General features: G+C 47.3%; 2 protein-coding genes across 2 annotated transcripts in view; both read right to left on the reverse strand.

Moving 5' to 3' along the window:
* Positions 1-5,371, reverse strand: part of SPATA22 (spermatogenesis associated 22) — a gene marked incomplete at both ends in the record, with an annotated part of 38,373 nt that extends 33,002 nt beyond the window's left edge. The window contains one exon of the mRNA XM_082247972.1: positions 5,307-5,371. Within this exon, the coding sequence (XP_082104098.1) occupies positions 5,307-5,371 (65 nt within the window). The remainder of the gene's footprint in view (positions 1-5,306) is intronic.
* Positions 5,372-13,973: 8,602 nt separating this feature from the next.
* Positions 13,974-23,098, reverse strand: part of TRPV3 (transient receptor potential cation channel subfamily V member 3) — a 216,199-nt gene continuing 207,074 nt past the window's right edge. The window contains exon 34 of the mRNA XM_082247973.1: positions 13,974-14,268. Coding sequence (XP_082104099.1) covers positions 14,162-14,268 — 107 coding nt within the window. The 3' untranslated portion in view covers positions 13,974-14,161. The remainder of the gene's footprint in view (positions 14,269-23,098) is intronic.

Consider the following 23,098-nt stretch of genomic DNA (forward strand, 5'->3'; position numbering starts at 1 on the left):
GTGCATATTTTTAGCACTGATTACTGTAGTAATGTCACTGATCCCTCCAAAAGTGTCAAAAACGTCAGTTACGGGTCCAATCTGTCCGCCGCAATGTCGCAGTCCCCCCAAAAAAAAAATTGCAGATCACCGCCATTACTAGTAAAAAAGAAAAAAAAAAACACCAAATAAAAATGACATAAATCTTTCCCGTAGTTTGTAGACACAATAACTTCAAAATACGCTTATTGCGATTTTTTTTTTACCAAAAATATGTAGCAGAAAAATTGGCCTATGATGTTAAAAAATTGTGATTTTTACATTTTTTTTGGGGAATGTTGTATAGCAGAAAGTGAAAATTATTATTTTTTTTTTTTTCAGAATTGTTGCTCTTTTTTTGTTTATAGCGCAAAAAATAAAAATTGCACAGGTGATCAAATACCACCAAAAGAAAGTTCTATTTATGCAAAAAAAAGGACATCAATTTTATTTGGGTACAGTGTCGCACGACTGCGCAATTTTCCGGTAATGTAACGCAGTGCCGAATCGCAAAAAAATGGCTTGAAATCTTCCGGTCCAGAAGTGGGTAAACAAACATAGCAGCGCTAGTGGAAAGGTAGACTAAGGCCTCTCTCTCCTTCCATCCGTCCTCTCTCCCTCCCTCTATTTTATTTCCCAATGAATTACATTCTCTGCTATGTAAGCCATCTCAGACTCCCCTTTAAGCCATGCCCAATATTTAGCATAATTGTAACCACGCCCATTTTCACTGCGTTTTGGGCGCAGCTTTTTTTCTCTCTCCGCTAGGCCACACCTTCAAATGAATTTCCCACCCCAAATTAAAATAATACTCCGCCTACATCAAAAAAAAGTGTCCCTAAAAATGTTTTGAGAAAGCTAGCAACTATGCATTACCCCAAGGGCCACTTCTGTCCCTCAAGGTGCAGTTTGGAGCCCACTGCCCTATAGCATGCCCTTCAATTCCCTCAGAGAAGGTGAGCTTGTACAATGTACATGGTCTGTGTCATCTCCTCACACAGCGCCCTCCCTCTCCTCCTCCCGGTGTGAGGTAAATGTTCATCCTGACCGTCCCCCGCCCCACACTGAGCGAGAGGAGAGATTACAGCGAGGCTTTGCTCTCTCCTCCCTTCCTCTCAGCACACTGACTGAACTCCGTCACCTGGGAAGCTTCTCTTCATCTTTACTTCTCCGCCTCCCCCGGGGTCATGTGACACCGCTCAGCCTCCACACGGAGCTCCGCTTCCCGCTCTACTCTGTAGGACTGCGCGCGGGATTTTTCTTTGTATTTTCAGCCAATCAGATGCGAGTTGTGCCGCCGCGTGGTGCGGCACAGGTTGTCCCCGCGGAGTGGAGATATAGGAGTCAGTGTGAGGAGATAGTGGAATGTTCACTTTCCGAAAATAAAAACTTTACAAATAAACTGACATTGGTCCAATCGTCTTCTTTGGTGGCTGAGCTCTGCTTGTGTAACACCATAGGAGAGGGAAAGGTTGAGAACATTGCCAACAGAGACTACAGGGCTAACTCACTATACTCACTATAGGCTTACTCTCTATAGGTTCCCCCACTATAGAGCTCTCTCACTATAGGCTTCCTCACTATAGGGCTCCCTCACTATACAACTCCCTCACTGTAAGCTCCCTCACCAGTGGCGGCTGGTGCTCAAAATTTTTTTTTGGGGGGGGGGGGAGAAAAAGAAAAATGTAATAGGTATTGCTTCACGGCAATAAACGCGGTAAAAAAATTGCGTGACTTTGAGGTCATGGTACAGGCATGGCACAGGTCAATGTACAGGCATGATGGCACAGGTCAATGTACAGCAGGCATGACGGCACACGTCTATATTGGAAAGAGTCCAGAGAAGGGCAACAAAAATAATTAGGGGAATGGAGGACATCAGCTATGAGGAAAGACTACAAGCACTGAACTTATTCTCTCTGGAGAAGAGACGATTGAGGGGGGATATGATATAAATGTACAAATACTGTACTGGCGACCCTAGCATAAGGAACAAACTATTAAGAGAAAGGAGATACAATAAGACACGTGGCCACTCACTAAAACTAGAGGAAAGGCGGTTTACCCTTAAAATGCGTAAGGGGTTCTTCACTGTAAGAGTGGTAAGGATGTAGAATTCTCTTCCACAAGCAGTCGTATCAGCAGGGAGCATTGATAGTTTCAAAAAACTATTAGATGGGCACCTTGGAGACCACAACATACAGGGGTATACAATGTACGGTTAAAAGCAAACACAGACACACATCATAGGTTGAACTGGATGGACTGATGTCTTTTTTCAACCTCACTAACTATGTAACTATGTAACTACAGCAGGCATGATGGCACAGGTCAATGTACAGCAGGCATGATGGCACAGGTCAATGTACAGGCATGATGGCACAGCTCAATGTACAGGCATGATGGCACAGCTCAATGTACAGGCATGATGGCACAGGTCAATGTACAGGCATGATGGCACAGCTCAATGTACAGGCATGATGGCACAGGTCAATGTACAGGCATGATGGCACAGCTCAATGTACAGGCATGATGGCACAGGTCAATGTACAGGCATGATGGCACAGGTCAATGTACAGGCATGATGGCACAGCTCAATGTACAGGCATGATGGCACAGGTCAATGTACAGAAGGCATGATGGCACAGCTCAATGTACAGGCATGATGGCACAGGTCAATGTACAGGCATGATGACACAGGTCAATGTACAGGCATGATGGCACAGGTCGATGTACAGGCATGTGTCTACTCACCCTCCCTGGCTGTGCCTGCGGACCGCCTGAAGTCGACTGCCGGTCTGTGGTGGGGTGAGCCAGGATTCAGGACGTCTCCTACCGTCCTGGTCGCGGGCGGCTACGGCTCACTCACTCCTCCGCGCGCTCCGATGTCCGATCCGTCCGACTGTCAGCTCCTCCACGCCGGTCATGCTGACGCTGCTTTTGCTTGCGAGTCGATCGCCACTCCGAGTCCTCATTCTCTGCGTTGGGCCGCGGGCGGGAACGGAAGGTGATCGTGACACCGGGGCAGTGCACCACCCCCCAGGCGTCACGTCACCAGCGCCGATGTCCTCCTGTGATTGGTCCAGGCTGGACTCTGGGCCAATCACAGCCCGGACATCATTAAAGTGGGGTGTGTCGGGGCGCATTGCTCTGCGCCCCGACACCCCCCCAGAAGAGTGCCAATCGGCGCCTCTGCCAGGCGAGGGTGGGGTCAAAAACCCCAACCCCTCCCATACCCAGCACTAAGTCCGTCCCTAGTGGGCGAAAAAAATGACTTTTTTTTTTATTTCATCTTTTTTTTTTCCTGCTTGTGTTGGGGGGGGGGGGGGGGGCGGGCCGCCACTGTCCCTCACTATAGGCTCCCTCACACTAGGCTTCCTCACTATAGGCTCCCTCACTATGGGCTTCCTCGCTATAGGCTCTCTCACTATAGGACTCTCTCACTGTAGGCTAACTCTCTATAGGCTCCCCCACTATAGAGCACCCTTGCTATAAAACTCCCTCACTATACAACTCCCTCACTATAGGGCTCCCTTACTATAGGCTAACCCCATATAGGCTAACTCTCTATAGCCTCCCCACTATAGGGATCCCTCACTATAGGCTCCCTCACTATAGGGCTCCCTCACTATATAGCTCCCTCACTATAGGCTCCCCACTATAGGGCTCCCTCACTATAGGCTCCCTCCCTATAGGATCCCCCACTATAGGGCTCCCTCACTATAGGCTCCCCCACTATAGGGCTCCCTCACAATAGAGCTCCCTCACTTTAGGATCCCCCACTATAGGGCTCCCTTGCTATAGAGCTTCCTCATTATATGGGTTCAAACTGCACTACAAAGGATCGCATGTGATTTGAACAGGAATGCGGTGTGATTCCTGTGTGGACCTAGGCTCAATGATTTGCTTTGATGTGCGTTCTCTACAGTAGAAGCCAATATAACCTAATCATGTGTCACATTGTAGCGTGGGATGGTCCGTGGGCGGACTTGGTGGGACGGCAAGAGGGTTGCCCTGCGGAATGTTGGTGGTCAGGCCTAGAGGGGCCCAGGCCTAAAGCTGTGTAAGGGGCCCCAAAATTTCTGATGGCTGCCCTGGGTGGGAGCAGCCAGTTCAGGCTCTCAGCAGTTTGCTTAGAGGCTGAGCCAGGTGCCAGTCCAGGCATGTGGGCGGACCATATGGTCACAATCTTTCCAGAGCTCTGCGATGTCAGCCGACAGCAGTCTTCAGCCCGCTGTCTGCTTAAAATGGGTCACAGGAGTACAGAATGAACTGCACTCCTGTGATCCAGCTTTGTCTGTAGTCCTCCTTTAAAGGTAATTTTTGTTGTTTAAATTAAATAGAGGTTATATCCTTACCTGGTATGCATGGACTTAGATAAGGGGGGGGGGGGGTTGTGGTGTCTGAATCCCCCCCCCCCCCAGAGCAGAGATATGTTATGTGAAAAAAGGGAGCTCTGCACTCCTCCCTGTCTGATCCATAATTGTCAATGGACGGGAGTGAGGCAAGCTCCTGTGTGGATTCAGCTGCTGCCTGCAGCTGTCATGCTCCCCCTCCTCCCTCCTCACCGCTTTAGATATTGGCTTGGCTCGGCTGGTGGGCGTGGCGGTCTGCTGGCATCTCAGAGCAAGAATGAGGGGTATTGGCGCAAACAGAATGCCAGTGGTGCTGAAGCAGTCCTTACTGGGCTGGGGGTTGGGGGGGGGGGTATAAAAGTTCCAGTGTGAGTCCAATAAAGGTTGTGATTGCTTACTATGAGAAACACATTGTTATTCCCTTTTCTAGTCTTTATGAATTTGGCGCAATTTGTTTTATTTAAAAATACTTTTACTTAGTACATGCTGCTGAACCCCCCCAGGACAAAAAAATATCTACAGCCCTGCAGGTATGGTATTGCACAGAGAGATCCCTTACCTCATCTTCTGGAGTCCCTCGCCGACGCTGTCTCCTCCTTTTTCCTGCAGGTACCCCCATAGCAAATCACGTGCTATGGGGGCACCTGTGTGGGTGCACTCCTGAACCAGGCTGTGTGCATCCATAGATACACACAGCGAGACTCAGCTATGGCCCCCACTCCCTCCTCACATGATTCTGTGAGGCCAGGAAGTGAAGGAAGAAGGGCTGCAGCCGGGACAGCACTGGATTAGTGGGGAGTTTTTTTACCTTAGTGCAGGGAATGCATTATGGTAAAAAACTGATAGCCTTTAGAACCGCTTTAAAGAGGACACCTCCCTTTATAGAAAAAGAACAGGAGACAACATATGCCATAAATAAGTACACTTACTCACCTCCATTCTGCCTCTCCTTCTGTCATTTTCATGGTGCCTCTCTGCTGTCTGTTAGCCTGCTCCATTTTGGAAATCCTTTCTGGGGTCAGCTTGCGATATCATTGTAGCGTGCATGGGTGGGATGGAGCGCATAACTTCATGCATCTTGGCTCACACATGCGCCGTAAGACATTACAGTCATTTGCTATTGCCACACTGATTCTCCTCCTGGCCAATCAGGAAGCGGGTCCTGAGACCTGTTTCCCAATTGGCCAAAGGAGAAGACATCCTATTGGCAGAGGAGGAGGGAGGAGACGGCCGCTGAGAGGGAACATGGAGGAGACTGAGGGGGAACAAGGTAAGTGAACTGGCTCCCAGAGGGGGGGTTAGTAAAACATTTTGTTTTTCTGCCAGTAAATACCTTATACAGCCCACTACCTCTTTCTTGTCTGGTAAAAACCCTAGGCTAATGACATCATGCACAGCTCTCTCTCTCTCTCACACTCTCGTGAGAGTTTGTCAGCAAGGAGAGGAGGGATGAGTCATAGGAAAACCAATGAGAGCTGTAGAGCTGAAGGGGGCTGGATGAGGGCAGAGATAACAGAAGACTGCAGAGATCCATAAGTATTCATCAAGAGGGGTGAAATGTGCAGGCAAGCAGTGGTGTCAGTGTGTGTGTCTCTATTTATATATATATATGTATATATATATATATATATATATACACAGTATCTCACAAAAGTGAAGTGAATATTTTATTATACCTTTTCATGTGACAACACTAAGGAAATAACACTTTGCTACAATGTAAAGTAGTATTTGTACAGCTTGTATAACAGTGTAAATTTGCTGTCCCCTCAAAATAACTCAACACACAGCCAGTAATGTCTAAACCGCTGGCAACAAAAGTGCGTGCACCCCTAAATGGAAATGTCCAAATTGGGGCAAAATGTGTCAATATTTTGTGTGGCCACCATTATTTTCCAGCACTGCCTTAACCCTCTTGGGGATTGAGTTCACCAGAGCTTCACAGTTTGTCACTTGAGTCCTCTTCCACTCCTCCATGACGACATCACAGGGATGGTGGATGTTAGAGACCTTGCGCTGCTCCACCATCCGTTTGAGGATGCCCCTCAGCTGCTCAATAGGCCTGGAGACATACTTGGCCAGTCCATTACCTTTACCCTCCGCTTCTTTAGCAAGGCAGTGGTCATCTTGGAGGTTTGTTGGTGTCATTATGTTGGAATACTGCCCTGCGGCCCAGTCTCTGAAGGGAGGGGATCATGCTCTGCTTCAGTATGTCACAGTACATGTTGGCATTCATGGTTCCCTCAATGACCTGTAACTCCCCAGTGCCGGCAGCACTCATGCTTCCCCAGACCATGACACTCCCACCACCATGCTTAACTGTAGGCAAGACACACTTGTCTTTGTACTCCTCACCTGGTTGCTGCCACACACGCTTGACACCATCTGAACCAAAAAAGTTTATCTTGGTCTCATCAGACCACAGCACATGGTTCCAGTAATCCATGTCCTTAGTCTGCTTGTCTTCAGCAAACTGTTTGTGGGCTTTCTTGTGAATCATCTTAAAAAGAATCTTCCTTCTGGGACAATAGCTTTGCAGACCAATTTGATGCAGTGTGCGGCGTATGGTCTGAGCTCTGACAGGCTGACCCCAGACCCCTACAACCTCTGCAGCAATGCTGGCAGCAATCATATGTCTATTTCCCAAAGACAACCTCTGGATATGACGCTGAGCACGTGCACTCAACTTCTTTGGTTGACCATGGCGAGGCCTGTTCTGAGTGGAACCTGTCCTTTTAAACCGCTGTATGGTCTTGGCCACCGTGCTGCAGCTCAGTTTCAGGGTCTTGGCAATCCTCTTATAGCCTAGGCCATCTTTATGTAGACGCTGACCCCGCTGACGTCACTCGCAGCAGTGGACCGGACCCGGACGGACGATGGAGTCGGGTGGACACCGGACGGGAGTGACGGCGGCACCGGAGAGGAGACCAGACCAGACCACCAGCATCTGATCCAGACGACCGGACCGGTCACCTCACCAGGCCGCAGCTCGAGTAGCAGGGGTCATCTGCTGGAAGAAGAGAAGACATCACCACCGGTAAGTGAGTCCTCGTGGTCCTCCTGTCCTGTCAGTCCTCCATGACCATCCATCCATCCAGCCTTTCCACCGCCATCCCCCTCTGCTCTGCCTCATCCCATGACCATCCATCCATCCAGCCTTTCCACCGCCATCCCCCTTTTCTCTGCCTCATCCCATGACCATCCATCCATCCAGCCTTTCCACCGCCGTCCCCCTCTGCTCTGCCTCATCCCACCATCCATCCATCCAGCCTTTCCACCGCCATCCCCCTCTGCTCTGCCTCATCCCATGACCATCCATCCATCCAGCCTTTCCACCGCCATCCCCCTCTGCTCTGCCTCATCCCATGATCATCCAACCATCCAGCCTTTCCACTGCCATCCCCCTCTGCTCTGCCTCATCCCATGACCATCCATCCATCCAGCCTTTCCACCGCCATCCCTCTTTGCTCTGCCTCATCCCATGACCATCCATCCAGCCTTTCCACCGCCGTCCCCCTCTGCTCTGCCTCATCCCATGACCATCCATCCATCCAGCCTTTCCACCGCCATCCCCCTCTGCTCTGCCTCATCCCATGACCATCCATCCATCCAGCCTTTCCACCGCCATCCCTCTCTGCTCTGCCTCATCCCATGACCATCCATCCATCCAGCCTTTCCACCGCCGTCCCCCTCTGCTCTGCCTCATCCCATGATCATCCAACCATCCAGCCTTTCCACTGCCATCCCCCTCTGCTCTGCCTCATCCCATGACCATTCCTCCCACTGCCATCCCTCTCTGCCTCATGCCCTCATCCCTCCCACTGCCATCCCTTTGCCTGATCCCATCTCTCCCACCACCATCCCTCTGCCTGATCCCATCTCTCCCACCGCCATCCCTCTGCCTGATCCCATCTCTCTCACCTCCATCCCTCTGCCTGATCTCATCCCGCCCACCGCCTGATCCAATCTCTCCCACCTCCATCCCTCTGCCTGATCCCATCTCTCCCACCTCCATCCCTCTGCCTGATCCCATCTCTCCCACCTCCATCCCTCTGCCTGATCCCATCTCTCCCACCACCATCCCTCTGCCTGATCCCATCTCTCCCACTGCCATACCTCTGCAGGGGGCATGTACGCTTGTCACTGCATTGAAAGGGGGCCTGTACGCTGGTCACTACATTGAAAGGGGGCATGTACGCTGGTCACTACATTGAAAGGGGGCATGTACGCTGGTCACTACATTGAAAGGGGGCATGTACGCTGGTCACTACATTGAAAGGGGGCCTGTACGCTGGTCACTACATTGAAAGGGGGCCTGTACGCTGGTCACTACATTGAAAGGGGGCCTGTATACTGGTCACTACATTGAAAGGGGGAATGTACGCTGGTCACTACATTTAAAGGGGGCCTGTATACTGGTCACTACATTGAAAGGGGGCCTGTATACTGGTCACTACATTGAAAGGGGGCCTGTATACTGGTCACTACATTGAAAGGGGGCATGTACGCTGGTCACTACATTGAAAGGGGGCATGTACGCTGGTCACTACATTGAAAGGGGGCATGTACTGTGTGGTCTGTGCTAGGGGGTTTGTACTGTGGGGTTTGTGCTAGGGGGTCTGTACTGTGGGGTTTGTGCTAGGGGGTCTGTACTGTGGGGTTTGTGCTAGGGAGTCTGTACTGTGGGGTTTGTGCTAGGGAGTCTGTACTGTGGGGTTTGTGCTAGGGAGTCTGTACTGTGGGGTTTGTGCTAGAGGGCCTGTACTGTGGGGTTTGTGCCACTCTCAGTCAGTGTATCCCATAATAGGGCCCCTGCTCCCTTTTATGGGATATACTAGTACTGATGGAGCCCTTGTTGTAAAATTTTGTCGGACCCGTGAAAAAATCGGACCTCGTCACTTCCGGTGATAGAGCGTCACAAAACAGCGGATGGGAGTCGTCCGTGCGCATGCGCAGAAGACATTTTCGAGGTTTGGCAAAATTATAACAGAGAGCGGACAGCTGATTGAGAGAAGGCGGGGCTGAGGTGCGACGGAGGACAGAGGACACCGCCGCGTCATCGAGACATTAGGGACGGAGGCACGTATGCAGAGCTGGCGGAGGAGGCGGGACGGAGGTGCGGCCGTGCAATATATGCAGGACTTTAGCGACTCCTTGTTTTATTATCTTTAGCAATTATCGTATTATTTATCCTTAGGATTTCATGACATTTAGTATTTCTTATTTTGTATTATATAAATAGTAAATGTAATGAAATCCTAAGGATAAATAATACGATAATTGCTAAAGATAATAAAACAAGGAGTCGCTAAAGTCCTGCATTTATTACACGGCCGCACCTCCGTCCCGCCTCCTCTATTCAGCTCTGCAGATGACGCGGCGGTGTCTTCCGTCCCACCTCAGCCCCGCCTTCTCTCAGTCAATTACCCGCTCTGTGTTATAAGTTTACCAAACCAAGATAATGTCTTATGCGCATGCGCACTTGAGACTCCCATAACCGGAAGTGACGAGGTCCGATTTTTTCACGGGTCCGAGAAAATTTTAGAACACCCCTTAATATGTGATATATTGGGAGAATTGGTTCACGCAAGCAAAATACAGGGGACAAAATGGGTGGGGTCTATAAGGGGTGTGGCTTCTGAAAAATGGGAGGGGCCAAAATAGAAGGGCGGGGTCTTGCGCCCCCCCATCTTAAAACTTCACCAGCCGCCACTGGATACTATATATATATATAGATACGTGTGTGTGTGTGTGTATGTTTGTGCCTCTGTGTGTCTGTGTGAATCCAGGGAGTGAACAGACAGGAGCTTCAGCTACCCATAGTTAAAATGACTGCAGCCAGACTTAGTAGAGGGAGATTTCTGCAGCATATTTGGCAAGTACAGAATCAAAGTATATATAAAATAATATGCAAAGTTGTTGGAGGGAAGCTTTAGAATGACTAAGATGTTTATATTACAAATTATGTGAGCAGACTGCAGTTCCTCTTTAGGGACAATTCTTCACATGTGGTTCAGTACAGTATGATTTGAGCCTATTCATTTTGAATGGGCTCAAATTGCACTGCACTACATCAATGCTTGCACTAATTTTGGAAACAAACTCACTGCAACTAGATTACATGGTACTTTTGATCCAGTGCAGGCAAACACAGTGCGTTTCAAAAACACAAGGCGGGAAAAGCAAACATAACTCAGGTTACCCGCACTGCGTTCTAGTGTAAACTGGGCCTTAGGGGAACCAGGAAGTGTATTGGTAAGGCCCCTTTCACACAGGCGGACCGTTCAGATCCGCCTGTCCATTTTTTTGGCGGATCTGAACGGTCCCCCCATGCATCCCTATGGGGCATCGGATGTCAGCGGAGACATGTCCGCTGACATCCGATCCGTCAAATCTGGACGGATGGAAACCCTATTTTCCATCCGTCCAGCGGATGGGATCGGATGAGAACGGACCGATGGTCCGTTCCCATCCGATTCCCCCATAGAGATGTATGGGGAACTGACAGCTCTGTCTCCGCACACAGCGCGGAGAACAGCTGTCATCCTCCTGCTCAGCGGGGGATCGGCGGATCGATCCCCCACTGAGATAAACGGAGTCCACCCAACGCATGGATAGTGTGAAAGAGCCCTTAGTTATCAAAAATGTTTAAAAACCACAGTGTTAAATTATTTCACATCAGCATGCAGAAATGCATGCTGATCTGAATTTTAGTTTAATAGGGTAAAGGTCAGCTTTAAAAGTCTACCATTAATCACTTTGCTTGTTATGTGGCTGTCATGTTAAACCTTAGGCTAACAAACAGCATAGCCAGGCATTTAGCATTTTCAGAAAAAAGTCAGCCTTTTTCTCACATCTCATGGTAGGTTCACTTTAAGCAGGGAGGATAAGTGATTGCAGTCAATTACAGTGATCCATCCAGGGGGTTATCTACAAATCTCTTTATTTCATTCAATAAAAAAAGGAAGAGAAACATAAAAGCATGGAAGTCACATCAAAAATTGCAATAATAGCTAAATGATCACTATAAAGATACACTATGGGGCATATTTACAAACATTTGCTAGATGAATGTCACAAGCATCCGCACAGACATCACGAATTATCAATTTATTTGATCTAATGTGTTAATTTTTTCTGTGATCCTCAGCTCCACAGCTTTAGTGGCCATATTGTGGTATTTTCCTGATTGGGGTATTTCAGGAAAACACTGCATTATGGCCAGTAGATGGAGCTGAGGATCATAAGAAATAAAAGTATTCAACACAATTCAGGGATGATTCATGAGCAAATGCTTGTGATATTTGTCCAGCTACGGTACTTTAAAAAAAAAAAATATATATATATATATTTATATACAATATATATATATATATATATATATATATATATATATATATATATATATATATATATATATATTGTACCTTTACATATCTTAGCTTTGTATGTGTCTCAGTATTATGCACAGTATCACAGTCTCAGAAGTATAGGTATATTTATATAATTAGTTTAATGCAATTTTTTTTCAGTAATCAAAACAATAATATAATAATGATTGTATTGGGATTGTATTTTAGCACCTTCAGGCCTCAGTGCATTATTGACTCAGTAATGCTGCATATTTGTTTCAGTCATCACCAGAATTCTTTCCAGGTCGGCCTGTGGGGAATGCTTGTAAACAAAGTGTTGTCAGTCCATCACTCACATTAGTCACACTGCGCATGCCTGCCTGCTGCCTCTAGAGCATGGCCAGATCTAGGGGGGTGCTGGGATTGGCTGTGCCCCCAAAGATTACAGTTGCAGCCCCTGTCGTTTGCCCTGCTGACCCTCTGCACACTGCCCTGCTGACCTCCCATCCTCTGCCCTACTGACTCCACTGTACAGTGCCAGAGATGTATAGTAACTAAGTAGAACTACTTCACTACTGTACTTAAGTACCGAAAGGCGGTATCTGTACTTTCCTAGAGTAGAATTTCTTTCTCCTACTTCCACTTTTACTTCACTACATTTTTCGATGATTTCAATACTTCTACTCTGATATTTTTTTTTGTGCTGCATAGTTACTCGTTACAATTATAAAAATGACCACTGCCAGAACAGTAGATGGCAGGTTTCACGAAGCTCAAAACATGTGTATTATCAGCGCATACGAAAATAAAAGCTACTGTATGTATAAATAAAAGCTGCATTTGAAATAATAAAAAACAATATGATGTTCAAACTTTTGACTTTCTTTAATAACTACATAACACAGTACTTGTACTTTTACTTTCAGTACTTGAGTAGCAATTTTTTTTTCAAAACTACTGGTACTTTTACTTTCAGTACTCGAGTAGCAAAATTTTTAAAATAACTACTTGCAATACTTAAGTACAATAAATGTTGAATACTTTAGTACTTCTACTCAAGTCACTTTTTGATTGAGCACTTCCACTTCTACTCAAGTCACTTTTTGATCAAGCACTTGTACTTTTACTCAAGTATGGGTTTCGAGTACTTTATACAACTCTGTACAGTGCCCTACAAATGAATGGCCTCTGTACTCTGCCCTACAAACTTCTGATCTTATCCTCTGCCCTCTGATATCTTTTACTCCCCCCCAAACAGGCTAGACCCCACCCTGCTCGAGAGGTCAGAGGAGGAGTTAGAGGTGAGTAATGAGTATTGAAAGCTGAGGCATGGGAGCAAAGTGCCTGAATAGCAATGGACCATTGGACAGCGGGAGCTGGACTGCTGATCCTGTCATATGACTACATCCTCATCCTCTTTCTTCTCCCAAAATCTAATAACATGGTCATAAGCTGGATGTAGACCTCACAGGATGAAACATGCAGGTACAATCCTAATGGATTTTTGGCAACTTCAGGCTTTAATGTAATAACAATATCCTCCAAGGCATTTAAGGGATATACTAGATAAATTCAAATTTTGCACTGGTGATTAGCAGTTTGGAACTGTACACTAAAGTTCCTTTTTTGTACGCTCTGTTTTGTGGGCTGTGCATGCCCAGGAGAGGTTGTCAAAGTATGCTTTTGCCATTTAGAACCATGCATAACATAGTGATGTCATATGCATGGCTATATGATGCCATGGTGTGCTAGGCTTGGTACCATCTGTAAGCCAGGTATAGAGCTGTAAAGAGATTTTATATTTATTTGCATTTTAAGGACCTATACTTTAAGCCTCTCATACTGTTGGTGCAGTGTGGTGTGGTGCACATAGTTCAACCTAAAAAAATTCAACATTTCCCAGGTATGCCAGTGCATCAATGATATAAACATGGTAATGTTGTGAATACTGAGTCACTGTTTTGCTTCAGCAGTCTTTGTATGCAGAAAGAGACTTCCACTGAAGACTTCTCACAATCCTCACGGAGGCATAGAGGTGTTGGATGTCCATCCAACAATGGAAGGTGTGTATAACTGCACCGCTTGCATCTGTGACAGTTCCACCGCCATCTTATGGCAGGATAAAAACTTTTTGTTTAAACTCCCTAACCTCCACACCTCCATCAATGAAGTCTCACTCCTCTTGCTGAAAAACAGCAAATCCAAACCATTGTCATCTATTGTTAACTGGGAGAACATAAAGAATCAAAGACAATCTTATTATGGCAGGACCCAGAACACTTAGTAATTGGAGCAGGAACAGAGAATTGTAAGTTGCAGCTGAAATCACGTTGGACACATTTTTGAAAAAGGTTCTGTAGCTGGCTGTACAATCTGATCTTTGGCAATGTAGAGCAGGAAGCCAGGTGTTCTGGGCACAGAATGTACCCATGCTTGTTACAGTTTTATAGTGCCATCTGCACTGTACACCTGAATAGTAATCTGGTGCTTTTGTTTAGGATGGTCCATTCCAGCGATGTGGCGCAAATTGGAGCCGTTGGTTCCTTTTAAAAAGAAGAGCACATTATATAAGTACATAGGTATCTTTTTCACTTTTACACAACATACAGTATCTCATAAAAGTGAGTACACCCCCCACATTTTTGTAAATATTTTATTATATCTTTTCATGTGACAACACTGAAGAAATTACACTTTGCTACAATTTAAAGTAGTGAGTGTACAGCTTGTAGAAAAGTATACATTTGGTGTCCGCTTAAAAAAATAGCTCAACACACAGCCATTAATGTCTAAACCGCTGGCAAAAAAGTGAGTAAACCCCTAAGTGAAAATATCCAAATTAGGCCCAAAGTGTCAATAGTTTGTGTGGCCACCATTAATTTCCAGCATTGCCCTAACCCTCTTAGACATGGAGTTCACCAGAACTTCACAGGTTGTCGCTGGAGTCCTCTTCCACTCCTCCATGATGACATCACGGAGCCGGTGGATGTTAAAGACTTCGCGCTCCTCTACCTTCCATTTGAGGATGCCCCACAGATGCTCAATAGGGTTTAGGTCTGGAGACATGGTTGGCCAGTCCATCATCTTTACCCTCAGCTTCTTTAGCAAGGGAGTGGCCGTCTTGGAGGTGTGTTTGGGGTCGTTATGTTGGAATACTGCTCTGCTGCCCAGTCTCCGAAGGGAGGGGATCATGCTCTGCTTCAGTATGTCACAGTACATGTTGGCATTCATGGTTCCCTCAATGAACTGTAGCTCCCCATTGATCACTTAGCACTGCAGAGTGGCCTGAGGCTGTGTATGTTTAGAAGCAGTCATAGATAGATGACACAGTGTTGCTGGCTGTGTAATTTTTTGAGAATGGCAGCACTGGTCTCCAGGTTGGCCTCTGCTGCCAGAGAGCATCGCTGTCACTCAGATAGACAGTATGCCTTCTTTCTAGCAGCGTTCTCAGACAGCAGAGTGATAACTATAAGACAGATTTAATGGAACCAAGTGCTACATGCACTTGATGCCCTGAGGGGTTAAATAATAGTTTAAACAGTTTAGTGAGACTTCTTTAACCACTTGCTGACCAGGCCATAGCCGAACGATGTCTACAGACATGACACTTCTACCTCCATGCTTGACTGTAGGCAAGACACACTTGTCTTTGTACTCCTCACCTGGTTGCCGCCACACACGTTAGGCACCATCTGAACCAAATAAGTTTATCTTGGTCTCATCAGACCACAGGGCATGGTTCTAGTTATCCATGTCCTTAGTCTACTTGTCTTCAGCAAATTGTTTGCGGGCTTTCTTGTGCATCATTTAGAAGAGGCTTCCTTCTGGGACGACAGCCATGCAGACCAATTTGGTGCAGTGTGCGGCGTATGGTCTGAGCACTGACAGGCTGAACCCCCACCCCTTCAACCTCTGCAGCAATGCTGGCAACACTTATATGTCTATTTCCCAAAGAAAACCTCAGCCTTGGCTGATAGATTACACAGTCCCCAGATCTGTGCTCTTTCACTTTTATGAAAGAATAATCAGTTCTGTGGGACTGTGTCATACACAGTACCTGTGCAATGTGTGTTGGCACAGGCTATTTGTCGTTTCCATCAGAGTTGAAGTTGACAGATTGATAGTGCAGGAGCAGAACTGAAAGACAGCTATCACCCCATAACAGGAAATGCCAGAAAAAGGACTTTCATAGTAGGATTTTTTACATATAAGCTGCGGAGTTAAAAATATAGAAAACAACATGCTAAAGTTTATATGAACTGCGCTACTAGGGTTGCCACCTTTTCTTCAAGCCAAACCCTAACACTTTAGCATGGCAAAAAAATTTTTTTAAGGGGGAACGTTGTGGAATGTGATGTAAAGGGTAACTCTGATGCAAGGGGGTTTCTGCTCACCAAACCCTCCACTTACATCAGAGTTCCCAACATTTCCCCTTAAATTAGGGTTCCCAAAACCGAGAAAGAGGGGTAGAGGCAGGAGGAGGAGGAGCAGATCAAGCCCTCTCTCCTCTCCTGTCAGTGCATGGGGGTGGGGCTGTGGTACTTGGTTACTTGGGGAGCCACATTCACATTCTGAATATTGTGTCCGGGTTTAGGTGGTCTGAAACCCAGACACATGATTCAAAACCCGGACTGTCCAGGTGAATCCTGAACAGGTAGCAACCCTATGCGCCACCCCTTTTTTCCTAATTGTGAAAGATCATTCAGTGCTGCGGTGCTGTGTAATCTATCAATGACTGCTTCTAAATGCACACAGCCTTGGCCGATAGATCACACAGCCCCAAAACATGGAGTGATCTTTAATTTTTATGAATGAAGGATTTGGGCCAGTACCATGTATGGTTCAGTCCCACAGCACTAATTGGTAATTTATAAAAGTGACAGATCACTTAGCACTGCAGAGTGGCCTGAGGCTGTGTATGTTTAGAAGCAGTCATAGATAGATGACACAGTGTTGCTGGCTGTGTAATTTTTTGAGAATGGCAGCACTGGTCTCCAGGTTGGCCTCTGCTGCCAGAGAGCATCGCTGTCACTCAGATAGACAGTATGCCTTCTTTCTAGCAGCGTTCTCAGACAGCAGAGTGATAACTGTAGGACAGATTTAATGGAACCAAGTGCTACATGCACTTGATGCCCTGAGGGGTTAAATAATAGTTTAAACAGTTTAGTGAGACTTCTTTAACCACTTGCTGACCAGGCCATAGCCGAACGATGTCTACAGCGCGGTCAGCTTATTCTGGGAGGGCATACAATGATGTTCTCCCAGAATCGTGCTCCCCACACGCCCCCTGGGGCGCACCACGGATCATGGTAAAGGCCCAGTGACAGCGGCCTTTTACCCCGTGATTGCTCCGTCCAATGACAGAGCGATCACAATGTAAACAAACAGGGGTCATTCAGGGGTTTAAGCTCTCTCCTCTCCTCACACAGATACAGCGAATGTGGAGAGGAGAGAGATCGTGCTCAAAACCGTAAGTCCAACAATTCTAACAGTGTCCAGCAGTGCCCTACAGTGCCACACCAGTGCCACTAAAGTGCTCATCTGTGCCACATCAGTGCCACCAGTGCCAATACAGTGCAACATCAGTGCGACCAGTGCCACATCAGTGCCACCTGTGCTGCTACAGTGCCACATCAGTACCACCTGTGTCACTACAGTGTCCATCAGTGCTACATCAGTGCCAAAACAGTGCTTAACTGTGCCATCAGTGTTACTACAGTGCTCACCTGTGCCATTAGTGCCACTACAGTGCCCATCAGTGCCACCTGTGTCACTACAGTGTCCACCTGTGCCACTACAGTGCCCATTAGTGACACATCACTGCCACTACAGTGCTCATCTGTGCCATCAGTGCTACATTAGTGCCACATCAGTGCCACTACAGAGCTAATCGGTGCCACCTGTGCCACTACAGTGCCCATCAGTGACACATTAGTGCAACTACAGTGCTCACCTGTGCCCTACAGGGCCTACAGTGCCACTACAGTGCTAATCTTCTAGATTGTAAGCTCTAACGAGCAGAGCCCTCTAGTTCCTCCTGTTTTGAACTGTATTGTAACTGTATTGTCTTCCCTCACATTGTAAAGTGCTGCGCAAACTGTTGGCGCTATATAAATCCTGTATAATAATAATAATCTGCGCCACTACAGAGTTCTACAGTGCCCATCAGTGCCACATCAGTGCCACTAAAGTGCTCATCCGTGCCACTACAGTGCTCATCATTGGCACTACAGTGTCCAATAGTGCACATTATTGTTCATATCAGAGGCGTAACTAGAACTTTCAGGGCCCCCCCCCCAAAAAAGCATGATTTTTACACTTTTTATTTTCACATTCTGCTATATAACATCCCCCCCCCCCCCAGCCCCAAAAAAAAAAAAATTAAATTTTTCATCATTTTATGCCAATTTCTAGTCTGCTACATATTTTTGTTCCAAAAGCGTATTGTAATTGGTTTGCGCAAAAGTTATTGCATCTACAAACTAGGGGAAAGATTTAGGTCATTTTTTTTTTTTACTAGTAATGACGGCGATCTGCGCTTTTTAGCGCGACTGCGACATTACGGCGGACAGATCGGACCCCTGACTGACATTTTTGACACTTTTTGGGGGACCAGTGACATTACTACAGTAATCAGTGCTAAAAATATGCATTGTTACTGTAATAATGACTCTGGCAGGGAAGGGGATAACCGAGGGGTGATCAAGGGGTTTAATGTAAGCCTAGGGGAGTGTTTCTATCTGTGGGGGGAGGGGCTTTTGAAATGATCATAGAGACCTGTGATTCTATATAGAAGGATCACAGGCGCACTGTGATCATTCCAGGGAGAAGAACGGTCAGCTGTGTTTACAACATCCTACCGTCCTTCTCTCTCAGCGGGGACCTATCACGGGTGGTCAGCGGCAATCACGGCTGCAGGCCCCCGTGAAATGGCATCCCCGCTCGCCCCCTAGCACCAGGCGAGTGACTGATGTAGTATTACGTCGGTTTGCGCAGGAGGGGCTGCCTGCCACAGTAAAAATGCGGTGGGCGGTCCTTAAGTGGTTAATGTTATGTAATTTCTTTGATTTTCCTCCTCAAGATCGGTAAAATCTGACCTGGGGGATGGGATCAGTAATAGTGCTGGTGGAGAGAGGGGTGTAGGGGATCAGTGGCAGGACTGGTGGGGAGGAGGGAATGGAACCAGTAATAGTGGCGGCGATGATGGGGAGGGGGTGGGATCAGTGGTGGCAATGGTGAGGAGGGGGGATAAGATCAGTGGCAGCGATGGGGAGGGGGGGATCAGTGATGGTGGTGAGAGGGGGATCAGTGATGGTGGTGAGGGGGGATCAGTGATCATGGTGAGGGGGGGGGGTCAGTGGTTAAGGAGCGGTGGGATTAGTGGTGGTGCCAACCTCCCCCACCTCTGCCTCTTACTGATCCCATCTACACCCACCCCCCCCCCCCCACACCAAGGATCTCTGTTGTAGAAGTGATGGGGGGATAGGGATGAAATCTATAGTGTGGGATCAATAAGAGGCAGCAATGGTGGTGGTTGAGATCAGTGGTGGAGGTTAGCAATTTGTCACTGACACTTACATGTCCTTCAGTCGATTCCCCTCATTCACTGGTCATGAAAAGGGCCTCCACAGTCCAGGGATGCATGTTGTGAATCACATGTGGAGAAGAGACCCACCCCCTTCTGGACGGCTGACTCTCCAGTGTCTGTGAAACTCTGCCTCTCTATTCTCTGCCCTCTACATGGATTGGCTGGCTGGCTCTCTCATTCATCACAGTAAGAGCTCAGCTCAGCCTCCTCCTAACAGCCGGCCACAGCATTCCCCCCCCCCCCCCCGGTCACGGCACAACTATATGACTGAGAATGATTATGAGGAGGGAGGGAGGCACTCACTCACACATCCACATCCAGAACTGGCAGGTGCTGGCGGGCCCCCCACGGTAGGAGAACGGAGACCGGCGGGTCCCCCCACAGTGGCGGAACTCCAGGGCCCAGTCGCAAGCGCGACTGCTGCGACTCTGATAGTTCCGCCACTGGTTCATATATGAGTGCTCTACATTGCCACTACAGTGCCATCAGTGCTAATCTGCAGCTCTACAGTGCCATCAGTGTCACTACAGTGCAACTACATCTTGCGTCCGTTTGTGCCACCTAATCAGTGCGCATCAGTGCCACCCCATCAGTGCCCATCAGTGCCAGCTAATCAGTACAGCCTCAGTGCAGTGCATTAGTGCACATCAGTGCACCCTCACCAGCTCCCATTAGTGCACCCTCATCAGAAACCCAGCAGTGCAGCCTCATTAGACCAGCCTCATCAGCACCACTACATCTGTGCTAGAGTCCCTATTGCACCACGGCGAAAGATGTATATTCCAGTGAGGAGGCATACCAGCTTCCTAGTTTGAGAGACAAAAGCTGCGGGAAGCTCTCTGAGTCTGAGTCCAATTCTGATTCGCCATTTGAACCCGTTTTAAGCAGTGGGTCTGCTACAGAATCAGAGGAAGAGGAAAGTGTGCCCACAAAACTAAGGCATTCTGGCGAGGAGCAGGCTACCACAAGTAGCGCAGTGGCATTAACCAGCAGCTCCATGCCATCCACCAGTAGCGCAGTGTCATCCACGAGAAATGGAGTATCACTGCAAGAAAGGCCAAACACTAGTGGGGTATCATCTCAGCCTCAAAGGGTTAGGACCCATGCCAGCCTTCCCTATGCCCTTCAAAACCTTCTGTGGCTTCCCCCTAATTCAGAAGCAGCAAACATCTCCCCTTTTACTGCCCAGTCAGGTGTCCAAGTAATACAGAGAACTTTGCCCCTATTGATTTTTTTAATTTAATTTTTACCCAAGACCTTCTATCTTCCATCATGGTCCAGTCCAACCTCTATGCATAATAGTTTATCTCAAGAATCCCAGATTCAAGTTACGCCCTTCCCTATGAGTGGAGAAAACTAACCGTGGAGGAATTTAAAATATTTTTGAGCCTCATTTTCAATATGGGGCTCACAAAAAAAAAATTAATTACAATCACTGGTCAACCAACCCTATCCACCACATGCCAATCTTCTCATCCATTGTGCCAAGATCAAGATACCTAATGATTATGCGGTTCCTTCATTACAACCACAACACCCAGTGCCCCCCCCCCCCCCCCCCGAAATGACCCAGCATACGACAAATTGTTTTAAAATTCAGCCACTTCTAAATTTTTTCTCTGAGAAATTCACCCAGTTATTTACCCCTAACCAAAATATATCTGTGGATGAGTTACTTGTCCATTTCACAGGATGGCTGGGCTTCAAGCAGTTTATCCCCAGCAAAAGGGCCCGATATGGGGTTAAGCTCTACAAATTATGTGACAGAGCCACGGGGTACATCTACGCCTTCCTGGTGTTCCAAGGGAAGGACACCCAGCTGCATCCCCCTGAATGCCCAGTATATTGGAGCCAGTGGAATAGTTGTTTGGGAGCTTGAATATCCACTCCTGGAAAAGGGTTACCATCTATATGTGGATAACTACTACACAAGCTTGCCCCTCTTCCGCAATCTTCACCAGAAGAAGACTGTGGGACAGTGAGAGCCAATAGGAAGGGCTTCCCGCAAAGGCTTGCTATTGAAAGACTATGACGAGGGGAGACGGCGAGTTTGCAGAATGATGAGATATTGGCTATCAGGTAGAGGGACAGACAAAACGTCTACATGCTCTCATCTTTCATAATGACACCTATATGGAAATCCCCAGAAGGAACAGCCCAATCAAGAAACCAGCATGTGTCCAAGACTATAATTTGTTCATGGGGGGAGTCGACATCAATGATCAAATGATCAAACCCTAACTTCCCACAAGAAAAGCCGCCATTGGTTTAAAAAAGTATTTATTTTTTCAGTTTGGCCATGTATAATACCTATTTTATTTACCATAAATCTTCCGAGACCCCCGTATCCTATTTTCATTACTAAGAAGAAATTATCAACGCTTTTTTGTACCCCGAAGGCCCACCAGAAAGAATTAGTTCAGATTCAGTGAGCAGACTCCTTGAACGCCATTTTCCTGAGAAACTTCCCCCCCTGTGAAATAGGCCAAAGGCGTCAAAAGAAATGCTGAGTGTGCTCAAGAGCAAGAGTTAGAAGAGACACCGCATATTATTTATTACTTCCCAACCAGGCCTCTGTATAGGTGACTGTTTTCACTGTTATCATAATTCTCTACATTGTTAGTGAAGTATAGTAAACATAATTCTCAAATCCTGTCATTTACCTCCACACCCGTTATGCAGCTGCACTAAATTTTACATACCTCTGCCTTCTCCGGAACTGACCCTGGCATGTTATTTGACCACGCTTCTGCCTAACGCTAAACTTTACATACCTTTGCCTGCTCTGGAACTGACCCTGGACTGTTTATTGACTATGCTTTTTGCCTGCCTCTTGAACTGATCTTTTACCCTGCTACTAGAGTAGTGGGATTCATAACACAGGGGTCTCACGCAGGGCTGGTACAAGGGGTGGGCGGAAGGGACGGGTGCCCTGGGCGGAACAGTTTATTGTAGGAAGGGGGGCGCAGGTGAAGTACTGGCAGTGTTTTCTGTGCAAAAGTTTGTGACTTCCGCCGGCCGCGCTACAATGCTGCAGAGCTGTAAGGATGTGCCGAGTGCACTCCTGCACCTGGCACAAGCCTAGGACCCAGCCTTCACTTCCCTGTCAGGCAGAGCCGCGGAGTAATCGCCGCCTGACAGGTGCTTCTGAGTCTCGGCACTGCATGACATCACCAAGAGGCTGGCCGGGAGGTGTGCTGGGAGAGGATCATAGAGAGCAGCCAGGCAGCGAGTGAAGTGTGACTGAAGAGGAGGAACCAACCAACCAGGCAGCGAATCTCAAAAGTAAGCAGAGGGGCATCTACTGATTAATCAGCTAACTCGGAGGGAGGGGTTGGAGGGGAGAGGAGAGGTGAGGTTAAATAATTACCAATGATATTTAAGATACAGGCATACCCCGTTTTACATGCATTCACGAGTATGGACACAGCTTGGTCGGCTTGGCATGGCACTACTCCCAGTTTTTAACATTGGCGTCTATAGGAAATCTTGGTCAACTTGACATAGCACTGCTGTCGGTTTTTAACATTGGTGTCTATGGGAAATTTCAGTCAGTTTGACATGGCACTGCTCCCTGTCTAACATTGGCGTCTATGGGAAATCTTGGACAGCTTGGCATGGCACTGCTGCCTGTCTAACATTGGCATCTATAGGAAATCTTGGTCAGCTTGACATGGCACTGCTCCTTGTTTTTAACAATGGCATCTATGGGAAATATTGGTTTTGAAATGACACTGACTTTTTCTTTATACCCCGGGGGCGGGGGGCGCAGTTTGCCATCTTCG

The sequence above is a fragment of the Pelophylax lessonae genome (genome assembly GCF_965119305.1).
Source record: "Pelophylax lessonae genome assembly, chromosome: 2".
NCBI classification, from domain to species: Eukaryota; Metazoa; Chordata; class Amphibia; order Anura; family Ranidae; genus Pelophylax; species Pelophylax lessonae.